This window comes from Nelumbo nucifera, chromosome 2 (assembly GCF_055504915.1).
Source record: "Nelumbo nucifera cultivar China Antique chromosome 2, China Antique-T2T, whole genome shotgun sequence".
Lineage (NCBI taxonomy): Eukaryota > Viridiplantae > Streptophyta > Magnoliopsida > Proteales > Nelumbonaceae > Nelumbo > Nelumbo nucifera.
This window is the reverse complement of record NC_142650.1, coordinates 67183170-67201251: the sequence shown is the minus strand read 5'-3', so window position 1 is coordinate 67201251 and position 18082 is coordinate 67183170. Positions and strand designations below refer to the sequence as shown.

At 37.3% G+C, this 18082-nt stretch overlaps 1 protein-coding gene across 9 annotated transcripts in view; it reads right to left on the bottom strand.

The window, feature by feature from the left end:
- LOC104601410 (uncharacterized) overlaps positions 1–17609 on the bottom strand; it is a 40714-nt gene extending 23105 nt beyond the window's left edge. For 4 of the 9 annotated variants that reach the window (XM_010264715.3, XM_010264714.3, XM_088899345.1 and 1 more), the window contains exons 1-4: positions 17288–17609; positions 16690–16767; positions 11853–14611; positions 6785–6916 (exon numbers count right to left, since the gene is read on the bottom strand). In XM_010264715.3, coding sequence (XP_010263017.1) covers positions 11943–14611; positions 16690–16720 — 2700 coding nt within the window. In that variant the 5' untranslated portion in view covers positions 16721–16767; positions 17288–17609 and the 3' untranslated portion in view covers positions 6785–6916; positions 11853–11942. Of the gene's footprint in view, positions 1–775; positions 1008–6784; positions 6917–11852; positions 14612–16689; positions 16768–17287 lie in introns of all 9 variants that reach the window. The other 5 variants (XM_010264716.3, XM_088899346.1, XM_010264719.3 and 2 more) reach the window with 3 other exon arrangements.
- Positions 17610–18082: the final 473 nt, after the last annotated feature.

Here is an 18082-nt window from a genome sequence, read left to right as displayed (position 1 = left end):
GATTACAAGAGTCCTAATCTTAGGGAGTCTCCTTGCTGAATAGGGAGACTTCCAATTCTATCTTGCTAGGATAAGATAAGCTAATCCTAATCTGATAATAAGATAAACTAATCCTAATCTGATAACAAGATAAACTAATCCTAATCTGATAACAAGATAAACTAATCCTAATCTGATAATAAGATAAACTAATCCTAATCTGATAACTTACTAACAAGATAAGATAAGAGAAATAGAATAAGATAAGAACAAGCAAGATGATCTAATCTAATCTGGCGGTGGGTCAGGTTCCTGTTGCTGCCGGCGGCGATGTACGTCTTTCCGAGGAATGCGTCCATATGGTACGTCTTTCCAAGGAATGCGTCCATAACAGTCTACCACAGTATAACCAAGATAAATGGGAGACCACCACCCTCTGGCTTCCCACTCTCCAACCTTTGACCAAATTCTCCATACCATCCCTTGCAATCATCAAACTTGACACTTCTATAATTAGGATGAAAAGGAAAGAAGAAATCAGGTATCCTTGCCTTAAGCCCCTCTTGGCTTGGAAGAAACCAGGTCTGCAAAACTAATAAACAGCCACAACACCCTCACCAAGCAAAACAGATCTAACAACAATCTTGCACAGAACCAAAATAAATCATACACCCAATGTTTACGGCAACCCTAATGAAAACATTGGACCAATCCAACTATGATCCATTCACTATCTAATCATTAAAAACAATAGTCCAAAATCAGCAATGAATGGGGAGAGGTAATATTCTATTACTCAGGTCCTTTAGGGATTGGGGACTCCACCAAGGCAGAACTATTAACTGCCTTACAAGGGGTGCAGTTTGCAAAACATTTGACCAAATTCTCCATACTCTAGCTGATTGGTTAGCCAAGCAAGGGGCAAGCAGGGAACAATTGTTCTGGGCTCAGCTGTAACTCGTTAATCACTTTGTTTGTAATGTAGTCTATTTGGGGAAGGCTGCAGCTCGCACCTCTCCAAGGGATGCCTGTATCAGTTTTGAACATCTAATTTATTAAATTTATTCATTACTTATCACTAAAAAGAAGCCAAAAACCCCTCCATTCAGGTTGGGTGGTAAAACAGAGAGCAATAAAAAATTGTAAGATATTAACGCTGCATCCAAAAATTGCAAGACCACTTCCTTTCTACTTCAAAAAAGTATTTCAGATTAAGTACACGTGATCCTAATCATAAAGAACCATGCAGGAGGGAGAAACAACCACACCAAACAGATCTGTATTTTTCCCGATTTCTTGATGTGAAACCAACAAACAATAGTAAATGGATCAAATCATTAAGCAACTTGCTTCAAAATAACTCTTAAATCATACCCCACCAGAATCTAGGGTTTTCTAATTATGGATTGAAATTTGACCATATGGCTACTGGCATCATCTGTATAAACGATAATGTCAGCAGTGCTTCATGAACATCAACTTGTAAAAATTCAACAGTAAGTGATTGAGTGAAAGAAGAAGAAGAACTAATCCTTAATTGAATTCATTTGAATCACAGTGAATTGCAGGAATCATATAAATCATAAGATTTATGGATCAAAGCGTAGCATTCAAACAAAAATTGTAAGGTTTTTGCATAAAAAGATTCAGGCATAAGATTGAAATCAAAACCCCTGGGATTCATGATTCAAATGGTGAATCATATTGTAAATCATAAGATTTTGACAACGCTTGATTATTTGATTATTTAACTGTTTTATCCACCAGAAGACAAAGGAACAAGTCTTCCAGTTTAGTAACTTCAGCTGTTATCAAAATGGCTCCTTGGTCACACGAGCAATAGGTTCAAGATTACTAGTTGGTACCTAGGTGTGCTTTATTTATTTATTTATCTATTTATTTGTTGGTTTATTTATTTATTTTGATGATTGAATTATAATTCATTACTCAAAGAATACCTAAGTATGCTTTATTATATTGCTAGAAAAGAGGAAAAAACAATAGCATATAAAAGCTCATCCATATCTAAAACATAGATTTCATAGAAAACAACATTTGAAACCAAAATGTCACCAAGTAGTTTTGTCTGTTGGTTTTACCTCCTTAGCCAAAACAGTATTTTGATTTTATAGAGATGCAATCATTTAGATGTGCATGTTTATCGTCTCTACAAATATAAACAACTATTTTCAAGGATATAATAATGCTTCTAATGGACCATAACTTTTACAATACTTCAACAAGAAAATTCTGATATTACCCACATGTCTTCTATTTTTAACTGCCTAAAATTTCTATGAAAACAACTTAAACTACTCTATTAGGGTTGATTATCAAAAAAAGTACTACTTTATAACAGCTTCGGAATATGTTAATAATTATCGTCATCTTCATTTGGAATTATATGCATTGAAATTCTTAAGATCATAAATGACATTCACACCACAACATGTCCAACTAGGATTTGTAAAACCAAGTTTATTTCCAAACAGATTCTTTTTTTTATCAGTAAAAAGACTTATTAATAACAGAGAAGTATTGAATTACAATAGATATAGGTTGCAGTAATGCATTAACCCAATCTATAACCCAGTCTACAAACACGACAAAACAGTTATAGTTCAGCCCAGTACAAGGTAGGTCTATTTTCCCCCTGTTTTGCTAGGGTATCTGCCGACCCATTTGCAGTCCTTCTAACCCAACCAAACTGAGAGTTGAACCTCCTTGCAATTGTGTCAATTTCTCTGTAGATAAATTTGAGCTTCCAAGGTACTGGCGTGATGTTTTTAGCCCAAGAGATGACCAGTAGTGAGTCTCCTATTTCTAAGTCTGTTGTTCCAATCTGCTCAGCCATCTTTAAGCCTTGAAGAAGAGCCAGAGATTCAGCCTGTATTGAGTCACCAGTACCTATTGGTCCTGAGAAGAGTGCCACAACTTCACCTAGATGATTTCTTATCACACCCCCTATGCCTGCCCTTCCCGGGTTACCAAGAGAACTCCCATCAAAATTTAGTTTTAATTTGTTCATTGCAGGTGGCTTCCATTCCGCTCATCTGTCTGTGCTACTTCAGTCCAGTTTCTTAGAATGTCATTCATGGAGATGTTTTTGAAAAGTTTCATGGTTATCACCCAATGTGCAGTTCTGATTTTTATGGTTTCAATGACTTCATCCTTTGTTTTACTTTTTTCCGAGAAGAGTCTTTGGTTTCTTTCCTCCCATATAGTCCATACCACAGCAGCTCTTGCTGCTTTCCATAAGCACTTTCCTCTTTTCTTCTGCTGCCTCATGAAGGAAGGACTGAATAGACTTACCACATCCTGTGGGGGAGCCCATCTACATCCAAAGAGAGAACAAACAATTCCCCAAATCCAAGAAACAAAAGAGCAGGATAACAGTAAATGGGGTAGGGTTTCACCACAATCCTTACAAAGGACACACACATGAGGGGAGAGGCATTTGTTTGGCCTTCTTTTCTGTAGCACATCACAAGTGTTTACCTTCCCTAGGAACACTTCCCAACAGAAGGCTTGTACTTTAGGAGGGATCGGTTTACACTAGATTTCTCTCACAGGGAAGTTCACCCCCAAAGGGTCAGAGTGAGTGAGCAAACCGAAGAAAGAGGCACAAGAGAATAAACCATCAGGAGTTGGGGACCAAACCCTACTATCAACTGTAACTTGGTCTAATGTCTAAGTAGACCTTCTCGAGTGTTGATAACAAAGGCAATAGGGACACACATTCATTTTCCCTTAACCCCCTTTTGAAGCCAAAGTCCCAAGATATGCCCAAGTCTGAAAGCATGCCAACCCTAGCAATAGGTTTGTTTTTAAGGTTTGATAAAGAGTAGAGGTCCGGGAATTTAAGCATAAAAGGTAAATCCCCAACCCAAAGGTCTTCCCAGAATAAAACTTTATTGCCACACCCAACATCAAACCTGATAAATTGAAGAGAGGTTGGTAGTACCTCAAGGATTGCCTTCCAAGGGGAATTTGGAGCTCCATTGGATGCAAGTTTTGCATCCCAGCCGTTTTCTACTTCACCATGAATGCTTTTAATGACCATGTGCCACAGCCTATCTTCTTCACAAGGGAATCTCCATAGCCATTTCCCTAGGAGGACCGTATTTTTCTTTAAGATGTTCCCAATGCCTAGGCCACCTTGCTCCTTAGGTTTGCAGACTTGCTCTCACTTCACTAAATGATCATTCTTTTCATCACCAAGTTCCCACAAAAAATCCCTCATTATCTTCTCCAACTTCCTTGCTATCTTCATCGGGACCTTAAAGGTGGAGAGGAAATAGATGGGCAAGTTTGCTAGGGTGGATTTTATCAAGGTGATTCTTCCCCCAAAGGAAATATAATTTCTCTTCCACATTGCCAGCTTCTTTGTGAATCCCTCTAAAACTGGCTTCGGGTTACCCCCCAAGGGCATACCTAGGTATTCTAGAGGCCATATTTTCACTTCACAACCTAGCAAGTTTACCATGGCTTGGATGTCCCCTTCCTCTAGATTTATTCCAGCTACACAAACTTTTTCCCCAATTTACTTTAAGTTTGGAGGCCTGTTGAAACTTATCCATCAAATTTTTTAGATTCTTCAAATTGGATTCATCACAACTCTCACAGAAAATGATTGTATCATCAGCAAATTGTAGGTGAGACACCACTACTTCTGAATTACCAATCCTCCAACCTTTAAACTGATTTTCTTCATCAACCTTGATGATTTGTCTAGTCAAAACCTCAGCAACAAAGGTAAATAAGAACGGGGATAAGGGATCACCCTATCTTAGTCCCCTTTTAGCTGGGAAGAAGTCCTTTGCTACCCCATTTAGAAGGATAGAAAAATGTGCCGAGCTAATACATCCTTTGATCCACAGTCTCCATCTTTCACCTAAACCCATCTTTTCCATGAGATTCAACAGGAAGGACCAATCCACCATATCATAAGCTTTTTCTAGGTTCAATTTACAAATCAAACCTTTGCTACCTTGTTTTTTCTTAGCTGCCACACACTCATTTGCCACTAAGATTTGGTCCACTATTTGTCTCCCTTCTACAAAGGCTCCTTGGTTCTGAGAGATAACAAAGGGCAATACGATCTTCAACCGACCAGCCAGAACTTTAGCAATGATCTTATACATGCTACCCACAAGACTTATCGGTCTGCAATCCTTAGGTGTTTTTCCCTCTTTCTTTTTTGGCACTAAAGCAATAAAAGTTGCATTTGCTCCTGGAGAGATTTCCCCTTTTTGATAGAACTCAGCAAAGGCATCCATTAAATCATCTCTCAAGATTTCCCAACAATCTTGGTAGAAAGCCATAGAAAAACCATCCGGTCCCGAAGCTTTAGATCTATCCATCGAGAAAATTGCTTCATGGACCTCCTCTACACTGAAGGCTCTTTCTAAGAGGGCAGCTTCGGATTATGGCACTCTATCCCACTGTAAATCTCCCAAGTCCAGATTGCTTTCATCAGAGGAGGCAATGATTGATTTGAAATGATCCACAAAGCACCTTTCAATTTCCTCTGAGTTTACTACTCTTCCCTCTACCTCTACAATGGAGATTTGGTTTTTCCTTCTTCTCCCGTTTGCTAGGGAATGGAAAAATCTGGTGTTTCCATCCCCCTCCAAAAGACATTTGCCCCTTGATTTTTGTCTCCAAGAAATTTCTTCCTTCCTTAGGATCTGCTCTAGTTGCACTTTTAAGTTCCATCTTTCAACTCTATTGTCTGGCCTGCACTCTTTACGGGCCTCCTTATGGTCCAATTCCTCTATTTTCCTAGCTAATTCCTCCTTTACGACTTCTAGTTTTCCAAATTCTTCTCTATTCCACTCCTTGATTTTTCCTTCAATCTTTTCAACTTCTTGGAGAATCTTACCCCCTTCTCACTGGCCCTTATTCCACCTTCTGTACCAGCTTCTTCACTAAAGAGGAGTTTAGTTCCAAAGACCTCAAGGTCTATGAAGTTACAGGCCTTTGTTGACTCAGGGCTACCTATGCTCGATGGCTGATCCACTTCATCCTCTTCCACATCTTTCAAATCCTCCCAGTCTAAGTCATCTTCAGAGTCCCCTTACAAGTCCCTATTGTATCAGGGGTTCGGCTTTTCAAGGGTCATGGAGTTTTGTTCAGTAGTCGTTCTCCATTGAAACATCTTTCCATGCGCGGATGACGCGCCTACTATCTAAGAGAGAGAAGGGGGAATTTCTCTGTTTGTTTGCTTTTTCCAAACAAATTCTATTAAGGTAATCTTCATATATTATTATTTCATGAGTATAAAAGGTTCAGGACTTTTCAATGATAATTTTAGTTATCAATAGTTCTCATTTTGCAAGTTTCTTCTCAAGCACCAGTTTAAATAGATAATTTGAAAAGCAATGGGTATAGACAAATTGACACTTGGCAATTGGCACCTAGAACAACACTCCTTGTGGAATATTGATGATAATTTAAGTTGAAGTAAGCAAGAAGTATGTTGGCACTAAGCATTTTTAGACTAAGACGAGGCATCATGAGATAAGACAGATCCAATAAGGTTTCAACACTTTAATTTTCTAAGTTTTCTTTAAATTCTTATTTTCACTTTATTGTTTATTGTTTATGTGGTTTAATATGAAGGGAAGGGAGATCCATCATATGGATAGCCGAACCATGCAGGGCGGCTGGGCAAAATTTCAAAAAATTTCTTTTCTCCCTTCCGGGAATCATATTCCCAGTTTTAGAAAAACTGCATTTTTCAATGATCGTTCTTGAAACAAACCGGACCAGATCTGAAACCAAAATAATGGGAGAGCAATACCTGATACGGAATCCACACGTGTAGCTCCCAATGTAGGTGTTCACGCCTAAAGAGGGTACCAAAACCCGCTTCCACTGAAGATGGCGTAGCTTGAAATGAAGCAGGTTCAGTAATGCAGTCCTTCAGCAAGAACTGCAATCATTCAGCAAGGATCAAGCAAAGAGTGTGAGCATGAAATCTGATATGATTTTCTAGCAAAATCAGAGGTAGGAACTGATCTCTATCAGTCCAAGAAACTGGAGATCAAATTAGAGTTGGACGGCAGGAACAGAGGGAGAGAACTGAATGCAGAAAGGTGAAGATTGAAGCAGTTCGCCCCCTCTATTTATAAGCCTTAAAGATCAGCTCTCCTAATCCTATTAGGAGGAGTCTTTGATCCAAATTTTTATTTGGATCTGAACTCTTAAGTGGATAAGACTTATCCTCTTATCCTCTTGTTGATCCAAACCCATATCCATACCCAAATTCGCCCGTCACATGACTGCTTAAGATGTCATGTGACTTCTTAATTAATCCAGTTAATTATGGGCCTTAGGCCCATTAAGCTTGCAAGCTCACTTCTCCTTTTAATTGTTGGCTAACTTGGCTCTCTTTGTATGGCATGGGACCCTAACATTGATCTCACAAAAGCCAAATGGGTTTAGCCTAGCCTCTATTACAAGGCTTGGCCGAATTCACTGTTGAACACAGTGAACCCCTGAGTCCATCAGTATGGGCTCTTAATGGGCCCAACATTTACACTAAATGGTCCTTGAATCCAGTCAGGTATAAAAAGCCCTAAATGGTCTTAAGTGAGATTATGAAGGCCCAAGGACTATAGTCTTAAGTGAGATTAGCCCATCAGGTATAAAAAGCCCTAAATGGTCTTACACTTAACCTCTCAACCCATAATGATCAAACACTGCTCGACAAGAGAAGACCTCTCCATCGGCTGCAAGGTACAGTGTTGCACTCTCTGCTCGGATGGATCCCGGGAATTAAAACCTTTTGCAAACCTTTTCCATAAAACATAATATATATATATATATATTCATATAGATATATTTTGCAAAACAAATCTCAAACAAGTTTGAAATCAACTGTTAGTAGTTTTAAGTTTCCATCAGAGAGAGTGCAGTCCCCGATCATTCACTTTGTCCGACAAAGGGGCTAATCCTTTCACTATGATCGCCCACTCAAGTGAATTCTCAGACTGCCCCAACATATCAAGATTTTAACCCTCGAAGGATCTTACTGATTGGCATATTAAAGACATCTTAATCCAACACTTAGTGCAGTACCATAATCGAGTCTAGGGGTTAGGTGTAACTTTCCAGTTTTGCCCACCAGTCTCCAAGGTCCAGGGCATAACTAGAAATTGGTCCGAGTTCAGTGTTTCAAGCAAACACACACTACATGTGCTTCGGGTCTAACCTTGGCAGCAGACAAGCTACCAAAACTGACTTGGCAGCACATTAGTGTCAGCCTTGGTAGGATAAACCACCCCAGGTCTATCCAACGGCTAAGAACATTTTAAACTAACACGAGTTTCATAAGTGTCCAATTTAAGGATAATTACACAGAAACATACCAAGTATAACATGAATCAATTATGTACTTGCATTCATTTAAAATAAATGTTTAATGTACATCAAGTGTGCCCATAGACAAATTGACACTTGGCAGTTGGCACTTAGCACAACACTCCTTGTGGAATATTGATGATAATTTAAGTTGAGGTAAGCAAGAAGTATGTTGGCACTAAGCATTCTTAGACTAAGACAAGGTATCATGAGATAAGACAGATCCAATAAGGTTTCAACACTTTAATTTTCTAAGTTTTCTTTAAATTCTTATTTTCACTTTATTATTTATTGTTTATGTGGTTTAATATTCATTTATGATTCTGTTCCTGTTCCATGATATTTTTGGCAAGCCAGACCCCTGAACACTTGGCACCTATGCCAGGTAGCAAGGTAGCACTATGAAATATGATCAAAGGATTTCATTAGATGAAAACAGAAAACAAAATGATTATTTACACAATCCACAATTGAGTAAATCTGGTCAACTACATGTATCATGAAGACAGAATGTGCTTACATTACTAGGAGTCATCTTTTAAGTCAGAGTGGTATGAGATAGCTTTTATATTGATGAAAGAAAAACACTACAAAAGACATATAGTGTATTCGGTACCAGATAATAATGCAGATGCAAGATAATATTCTGCCCATTAAATCAAAATTAAAGCTCTTAGAATACAAACATTGAGTTTTATACTGGTAACAGAGGGTTTAGGTTCATAATTGTCTCTACCTCTACCTCAGTTACAAGTCCCACATTACTTTCAGAGAGTCCACATAAAATCCTTCAAAGTTAAAGAAAATGGCTCCATCCAGTTGGATTTTTCTCTAGTCCAATGTAACATATCTCCATCCCAAACAGCTGGGTGTCATGACAGAATAACTGATCAGTTTACTGCAGGGGTTAAGGTTTGCTAAACAATTGGGTGTCCACAATCTAGAGGTGGAAGGGGACTCTCAAGTAATCATCTCTTGGACAAGATGCAGTACCCAGATTCCTTGGGTCTTCCAGCACAAATTTAGGGAGATTGAAAGATTAATGAGGGAGTTAAATGTCTCTTTCAAGTGGGAGAGAAGAACAGCAAATTTTTTGGGCAAATATGTATTATGTAATCTTTTGTTGTTTGGTGTGGAAGTTACACCCAACCTCTTTTAATTTCTAAGTTTGCATCAACAAAATTATTGCTTGCTGATTAAAAAAAAAAAAAAGAAAAAAACACATCTCCATCCCAAACAATTAGAAAGGAGGCCTTAAAATCATGGAGGGACCAAATAGGAGAGAGAGTGAGAGAGTATTTTAAGAAGAATCAGGAAGCAAGACCAATGAAGGCACCAGCATTGATTCATTTTTTGGAAGAGATTACAGCTTTTTTTTAATCAGAAAGTTAGGGACAATTTAGTAACTCGGAAGAAGCTAGGAAGCAAGATTGATTAGGACCTGGGATCAATTCATGGATGATGTCAGGAGAAGTTGCTAGTAAGGAAGAAAGAATCAGGAAAGAACATGGTTTCAAATGTCGCAAAATGTCAATAATGTCGCCCGACATATGTCGATGTCGAGGCTCACCAACATGAAAATGGATGGAATATAAAAATTACATTATTTCAGTCGACATTTCCTATATTTCGGAAATGTCGACTAAATCGGTCCAAATAACTAAAAAAAAAGGTAGTTTTTCCTATTATGTCGACAGGATGTCGAAAATGTCGACAAGATGTCGATAATGTCGGCAGGATGTCAACTAATGTACATTAATATATTATATTATTATAATAAGTATATTAATATAAATTACTCCATTAATAATTTCTATTTAATATTTCAAATAAAATATTTATAAAAAAGAATTAACAAAATATAAAAACAAAAGAATAGATTAATTACTTTATAATATAAAACATAAAATATTTTTCAAGTAATTAAATATTAACTAGTTAGTATTTTTAAAATATTTATTAAAATCAGAAAATGTTTAATAAATTTTTAATAAATCATATTCTACATTTAATATAAAAAAATCAGAATAAATTTATTAAATTTTATACTAAATCATAATTTATTATAAGTTTAGTATTAAAAATCATAATAAATTCATTAAGTTTTATAAGAAATCAGGATTTATCATAATCTTAATACTACAAAAAGGAGAATCAGTTTATTAAATTTATAATAAAACATAATGTATTATAACTTTAATATTTAAAAATCAGAATAAATGTATTTCTATTTACTAGTGTGAAATAAATATATTAGAATTTATAATAAATCAGAATTAAAAATAAGAAAAGAAAATATCAGATAACCTTGTAAAAACATCAAAATGCGTAATAAATCAGTAAATCGTCATTTACTAATTTGTTATTGATCTTAGTTTCTTAGCTTTATATAATGGTTGGGAATAAGATAATAGTCTAGAAATATGTCTTAATGCTTCTTTTATCATTTTACAAAATATCATTGCATATTTCCACATATTTCATAATATTTCCACAATGTCTCTAATTTTTACAATATTTCCCCTCGACATTTCCGACATTTCCAACATATGTCCTATATTTTGGGGTAAGCGACATTTCCATCGACATCGACATTTTAAACCTTGGGAAAGAAGAGGGAAAAGAGGTGAGGGTACTTTAGGAATATTAGAAACTATATTGGGTTAGGGCCACTGCTCAAAGCAATGGTAAAATCAAAATGCAGGTTTGAGTCTGAGAAGGGCCAATTTGTGTAAAAAATGGCAGAGGTTAGGTCCATGTTTAGTCCAACTGTCCCAAGACCCTCGATAGCCATGCCCAGCATTGGGTAATCACCTTTTAGAAAGTAGCATTGGGTAGGTGTTGGTTCAGGGGTATTTGTTTTCAAGCTAAAAGATAACCAGTTCCATCATGGCACTGCAGTGAGTATGGCAGTAACACAAGGACACATCTGTAAAAGAAGATCCCTTAACTATACTGAACTTGATAGTGCTTAAACTGACTGTCTTCATCCATAATTTTGAAATATTGGACTTAGTCTATCCATAATCCCAATATATTAATGACATCACATACCATATGTCCATATGATCAATTGATCATATATAGTCATAATAGTATATGTACAATGTGAAAAAGATGACAAAATTTATTATTGTTGGCAATTAGAATAATCAAGTGATTGCTCCAGTCCCATTTTATTTCCATGATGTAGGGTTACTTTCAATCCTAGGTTGTTGCTAATGTCCGAAACTGTTTTCTTTTTTTCAAATTTTTGCATCTACAGAGTATGAGCTTGGACCAGATACAAAGTGTCAAAGCAGTTACTACAAGATGAGATGATATCATAGTATCATGCAGTACCTAACATAGATGAACTACATTCATGGCATCACAAATGTAGGACTTCATACTCTTGTTATCTTGGAGGATTATATATTTCCAGCATAGTTTTCAACTGTTTATACTGTTTGAAAAGCCAGATCTGAGAGTTCTTGCAATTTACTCTTAATCAGGCAAGAAAATACCTCAATAGGGAGAAATTGTGCCACTTTGAAGGACCATGATAAGAGAAAACTGAATTCCTCCAGCAAGCTGGAAAATTTTCAACCCATATCTTACAACTTAAAAGATCTTGAAGCGTGGTGAGACCTTGCTGTTTCCTTTAACACGGCACCAACTATTGCTGCCTCTTCAATACGTTCAGCCTTGTGCAATGCATCCAAAAGAACAATGCATGTCTTCGCATGGATGTTAAAACCTTTTAAGCGAGTCTCCTCAAAAAATGCATATGCATCCATGGCCCTATTAGCATTGCTTAACCCTTCTATCAAAGCATTATAACTAGCAGAGTCAGGTTTCCCTCCACTTGCCTTGAACCTCTCAAAGAGCCAATTAGCTTCAGTTATGTTCCCAGCCTTAGCAAGACCAGAAATCATGGTGGTGTAGGTGATTACATTAGGTTTTAATCCTTGCTTCTGCATCTCTTGCAAAAAAAACAAGGCTTTGTTGAACTTCTGAACTCGACATAATCCATTTATGATAATACTGTAAGTAATGTTGTTAGGAGAGCATTTCAAGTCTTTCATGGATTGAAAGCAAACAAGAGCTTCATTGATTTCCTCTGCCTTCACCAATGCATCAAGTAGGCAGTTCCACGTGCATATAGTAGGTGTCAAACCCTTTTGCATCAACTCTTCCATGATTAGATATGCTTCATCAATTCTACCAACTTTTCCAAAGCCATCAATAAGACTGTTATAAATAATAACATTTAATTCTATTTGTTTTGATTTTGCTTCTTCAAAGAGCATGTATGCCTCATCAAGCCTGTCTATCTTTGCAAGCCCATCAATGATTGAACCATACGTAACTACTGTGGGTTGAAGGCCTTTTGCCTTCATTTCATCCAATAGCTGGTAAGCTTTGTTCACTTGACCTGACTTGCAGAGACCATTAATGACTGTGTTATAAGCACGGGTATCGAGAATATAGCCTTGTTCCTTCATTGCATAAAACAACTTATAGGTCTCTTTTGCATGGCCAGCTTTCACAAGGCCATGGATTAGAACAGAGTAGCTTTGCACATCTGGAACTAAACCCCTGCTCCTGATTTCCTCAAATAAAGCCCTGCCCTTGTCAGTTTCACCAGCCTTGAAAACACAATCCATATAGGTATTAAGAAGGGTCAGATCAGGAGAACATCCTTGACGGATCATTTCTTTGTAAATTTTGTGCCCATCCTCATTCCTGCCACACTTGAAGAAGTTTCTAATGAGGGATGTGTAGACAACAGCATTTGGAATCTCACCTTCATCCAACATTCTTTCAAACAACCTGTAAGCATCATCAACCCTACCTTGTCTACCCAACCCATCGATCAATGAACAGAATGTAGTTGCATTTGGTTTGCAACCCTTCTGATCCATGTTTTCAAAGATACTGCAAGCTTCATCTATCTTTCCTGCTTTACAAAGCCGGTCAACCATTATGTTTATGGTCAAGACATTAGGAAACAAACCAGCTGCTTCCATGCAATCCCTAATCCCAAAAGCAACGTCAAGTTTCCCTGCCCTGCAGAGCATGTCTATAAGAATATTATAGGTCGAAAGATTGGGTACTGCATCTTTCTTCATCTCCTCGAAGATCCTAAGAGCCTCATTTACTCTCTCCTTCTTGCCAAGGCAAGTAAGGATGCAATTATATGCAATCACGCTTGGGATGCTCCCCTTTCCTTTCTGTCGTTCAAGTAATTCATAAGCTTCATCAAACTTCCCAGCAGAGCCATAGCCCATGATCATGGTGTTATAAGCATATGCACAGGGGACATTCCTGTTCAGTTCCATCTGTTCAAATAACTCCACAGATTCATCCAGCCTCTTAGCTTTGCAAAGAACCCCTATCATGCTAGTATATGTCACATCATCTGGCACAAGACCTTGAGCTTTCATCTCATGGAAAAATTTCCAAGCCATATCCAGCTTACCAACCTTGCCAAAGCAGTCTATACAGACATTATAAAGAACAATGTCTGCTTCAAAAGAGTTTCTCCTCATTTCATCCAGTAAGGAAAGAGCTGCATCAATCCGGCTTTCCTTGGCAAAAGCACGGACAAGAGTTGTAAATAAATGCACATTGACTTCATAGCCAATCTCCTGCATTTGATGAAAAAGAGAGAGTGCAAGATCTGGTTTGCGAAACTCAGCCATAGCACCAATTAGAATTGTATAAGCTGAAAATGCAGGACGAAATTTGAACTTCTGCAAGATTTGCATCAGATTGAAAGCTTCCATCAGCATCCGAGACTTCACACAGTTCATGACTAACTCAATACAGGTGTTATTTGAGAGTCCATATCCACACAGACTCATTTCCTCCAGAATACACTCCAAGCTGCCAAAGTTTTTACTGTTAGCCATTATTCTGAGCAATAAATCATATGCTTCAGGACTTTGCACTTGGTTACTTTTCCTCTCAGCCCATCGGAAATAGTTTATTGCTAACCTAAAATCTTTCAGTCTATGTAGAACTCCAATCACTAACTGTTGTTGAGGTTTTTCATGTAGCTGCAATAGAGAATTTTCTAAGGCAGAACTCCAAGGGCCACTTGCTAAAATGTGGCAAATATCATCCACTCCAGCTATTGCACCTTCCTCTTGGTTATCCCCGTTCACAGAGAAATTAGCCTTCCTACTTATCTCTGAGGAAGGTTTATCGCATTGCGATGAGAACTCCTTATATATGTTGTAGGGATAGTAGTACACACGAGCATAATGAAAATTTATTCCTGCAATTCAATATAAATAACAACACATTCATGACCATAAATAACTATTAAAGAAAAAGATTGTTTTAAGTCTATCACAGAGAAGGGCCACCAAAACATGTGTATCATCCAACAAGGCTACAGCATACAATGAAAACTGCTCTATTCAGGAAGGTAGAACTCCAATATAATCACCTCTCTCGGTCCATCCACCACTTATAAACAAGCTGGTTAGTTGGTTTTGGTATCCATCTGAGCAAGGTGTTCAATCTGGATATCAAAGATCTAGCTTCTTTAATAAGATGGAGCACAGTCCAACAACCCTAAAAGAAAGAGCTAATCCAATAAACCACTACCTGTGCAACTCCTTCCACCTCAACCCAAAGTAGACCCGAAGTGGACATGAGCTTTAGGCCTTGCAAGAGGGTTGATATCTAATCTCCAATCAAATCATTATACTTTATTTTGAATATTTAAAACAGATGGAACCAAGGAAGCAGTTTGGTAACCCCTAATGTTGGAAAAATATAATATACTCAATTGGAAACTAAGTGTGCCACATCTTTGGGACCCATTTTTTCTGTTTTATAAATTTTAGCACTTATTTTTCAAGGTCAAGCACAACTTTGACCATACTATTTAAGTGCATTAGTGTGTAGCTTTAGCTCCTCGGGCCCATTTTGAGAATCATGGTTTTAAAAGGCTTAAGCCTTGAGGCATGAGGCTTACACCTTGAGGCAAAGCACTCAAATTTTCTTCAAGGCTTAAGCCTTATAACTTTGGTCTGAGGCTTAAGCCTCATAGCTTTGGTTTGAGGTGTAAGCCTTTGTTAGAAAGAGGCATAAGCCTCAAGCCTCAAGCCTCAAGCCTCAATCTGTGAGGTGTAGAAAGGTGTAAGCCTCAAAAACCTACGATAATTGAGTTATTTCGTACAAACAAAAAAAGATTGTATTATTTTTTTTTAAGTTTAAACCATATGCGAATGGCACTTTGGTAATTATGGGGCAAATAAAAAGGTTAAAATGAAAAGCTAATAGAGCAAACAGAATTCCTAGTTTCTCTTAGGGTTTTAGAAAAGTTCAATGCAACAAGGGCCAAAAAGAACCTTCATCATTCTCTCTTCATTCTTGGTTAAATCAAGTGGGATTCCTTTTCTTATCATTCTACACTTATGGGTGGCTAGAAATCTGGCATCCTAAGTTTGTCACTTTTTCTATTTCTCCACAAGAAAATACTATCTACCCAATTTTTACCTCTCAATTCTCTTCCTAATGGATTTGTTTTCTTTTTATTGATTTATTTGTTGCATATATTAAACCAACTAAGTTGTTTCCTTTCTTCTAAAATGCTGGGTAACCAGAAATCTAGTATCAATTATATGGATGACTCATTAGAGGATCTCATTAGTGAAAGAAACTTTGATGATGGGGAATTTATGATAATCTAAAGTATATGATTTTTCATTTGAACAATTTGAGAAATTTGGATTTTGAAACTTGAAATATAAAAGGTTTGTGGTAGTTAGTTGATTAGTTATTATTTTGTTGAATGCTAAAAGCCTACATTTTGTTACTTATAGACTTCTTTTTTATGGGTGCTTGTAAATTCTATCATTCTATCTTAGTTCATCATATGTTCTTTTATTATCTATAAACTTCAATTACTCTTTTTTTTTTAGGCTTACACCTCACCTTTTTGAGCCATTAAGCCTCAACTATGCCTTTAGCATTTTAAAACCTTGTTGGGAATTCCAGGAGCAGCCAGAGAAATGGGAGAAAAGGATCCAAAATTTAGGTGACGTGCATATGTAGATCAGAAAGAGTCATATAGTGGAAGCCACAGTGGGAAAAAGGGACAAACAGACAACAAGAGTAAGATCCTGAAGCAGGAAAGAACTGAAGGGAGAACATTCTTATCAACAAGACCAGCATGGCCAAGAGGGATTAATTCAAAATGGTGGAATATAATGAAAACTAAACTCCCAAGAAGGAAAACCACCCCTTTTTGCTTTTTCAGTTTCCTGTACCTCGGTCAGTCACTTAACAATGTGAGAGAATCAAAAACTTAAAAGAGAAGGGGCTAACATGATCCATTATTACCTTGGCTATTCAAGAGCTTCTTCATCTTCATATTTCCATGTCTGACCTCTCAATATGGCATTTTACTTGCTTCTTTACCTATAGTCAACAATCAAGAAAGCAAAACTGTAAGTGACAACAAAGATAGGCTGCCTGATGAATAAATTCCAGAGTTGTCTTTGCAAGTAAATCTTACAAACACATTTGCGCACACAAATCTGCACAATCTATCTATATGTGGGTTTGTGTAGTTTGCACGATTACTACAGTTTCATTTCCAGCAAGGACACATTATCCACATGCAGCAGCCAGAATGGGCCTATCTGTTTAGCAACCTCATCCTCTTCCAATGCAAAAGAAGAATAGGCATGCGTTTGTTGGGACTTGGAAGGAGGAAGAGGGAACAAATGAGAGGGTCATGAATAGTCTAATCTAGTATCCATGTCTAGCTGTGTCGTCGTATCCAGGTAACATAGTCAGGAGCAGTCTGACTCCGACTCAGCACTTGACATTGGAACAGATGATTCATAAGAAGCTCAACAAGAAGAAAGGAGCATTCTAGGGCCAAAACCACATTCAAGTGAAGCCTAAAGAAAAGGAAAAGGGCATCAGAGCACACCTGAAGGAAGAGAAGCAGGCAGCAGCAAGGAGAGAAGAATATGACTACGAGCTGCAGAACACTTGAAATTGGATTTGAGCAATGAATTCATAATATGCTCTGATATGCTGCAAGTACACATTTGGCATCCTTAACTTTTATTCATTAGAGGCAAAAAACAGAGCATATAAAACCATAGGATGAATCAAGGAAAGGGTGTATCCACTGCAAGATCGGATGATATGGAGGTACGATGGGTATTAGGGCCGCAGGCTTTGCTCAAATGCTCGATGTCAAATTGCTTTCGTTAGAGAGTCTGACATGAATATGGGGCGGGGGTGTATACTTTCATTCCCGTTTATCTAAGCCAGTTTGGAACCAATGCCGTTTACAATAGGTGTTTTGAGAAAACGGTGCTGCATTGGTACTATTGCCGTTTGCTCGTAGGTGTTTTGAGAAATTGGTACTGCATAGTTTATGTCGTTTTCTTTTTTTTTTTTGTTTGAAATCCTTGCTAATTGCTGCCACGTAGGCATTTTTCAATGCCACATCAGTATACTGTTGCTAACAGCATTAAAAAACAAGAAAATATAAAAAAAAAAAAAAAAAACATTCTCTCAAACCACACCTTTCCCTATTTAAGGCGTGCTTCGAAAAAATAGATTTCAAACGTGGCATTGATGTAGTGTCATTTTTTAAGAAATGGTCAAATAAATGTTTTTGTATAGTGTTTTTCTTGAAAAAAAACTAGAAAAAAAAAAGTTGAGACAGGTTTAATAGTGTTTTTTGACAACTAGGCACCAATAGGTGCCACAT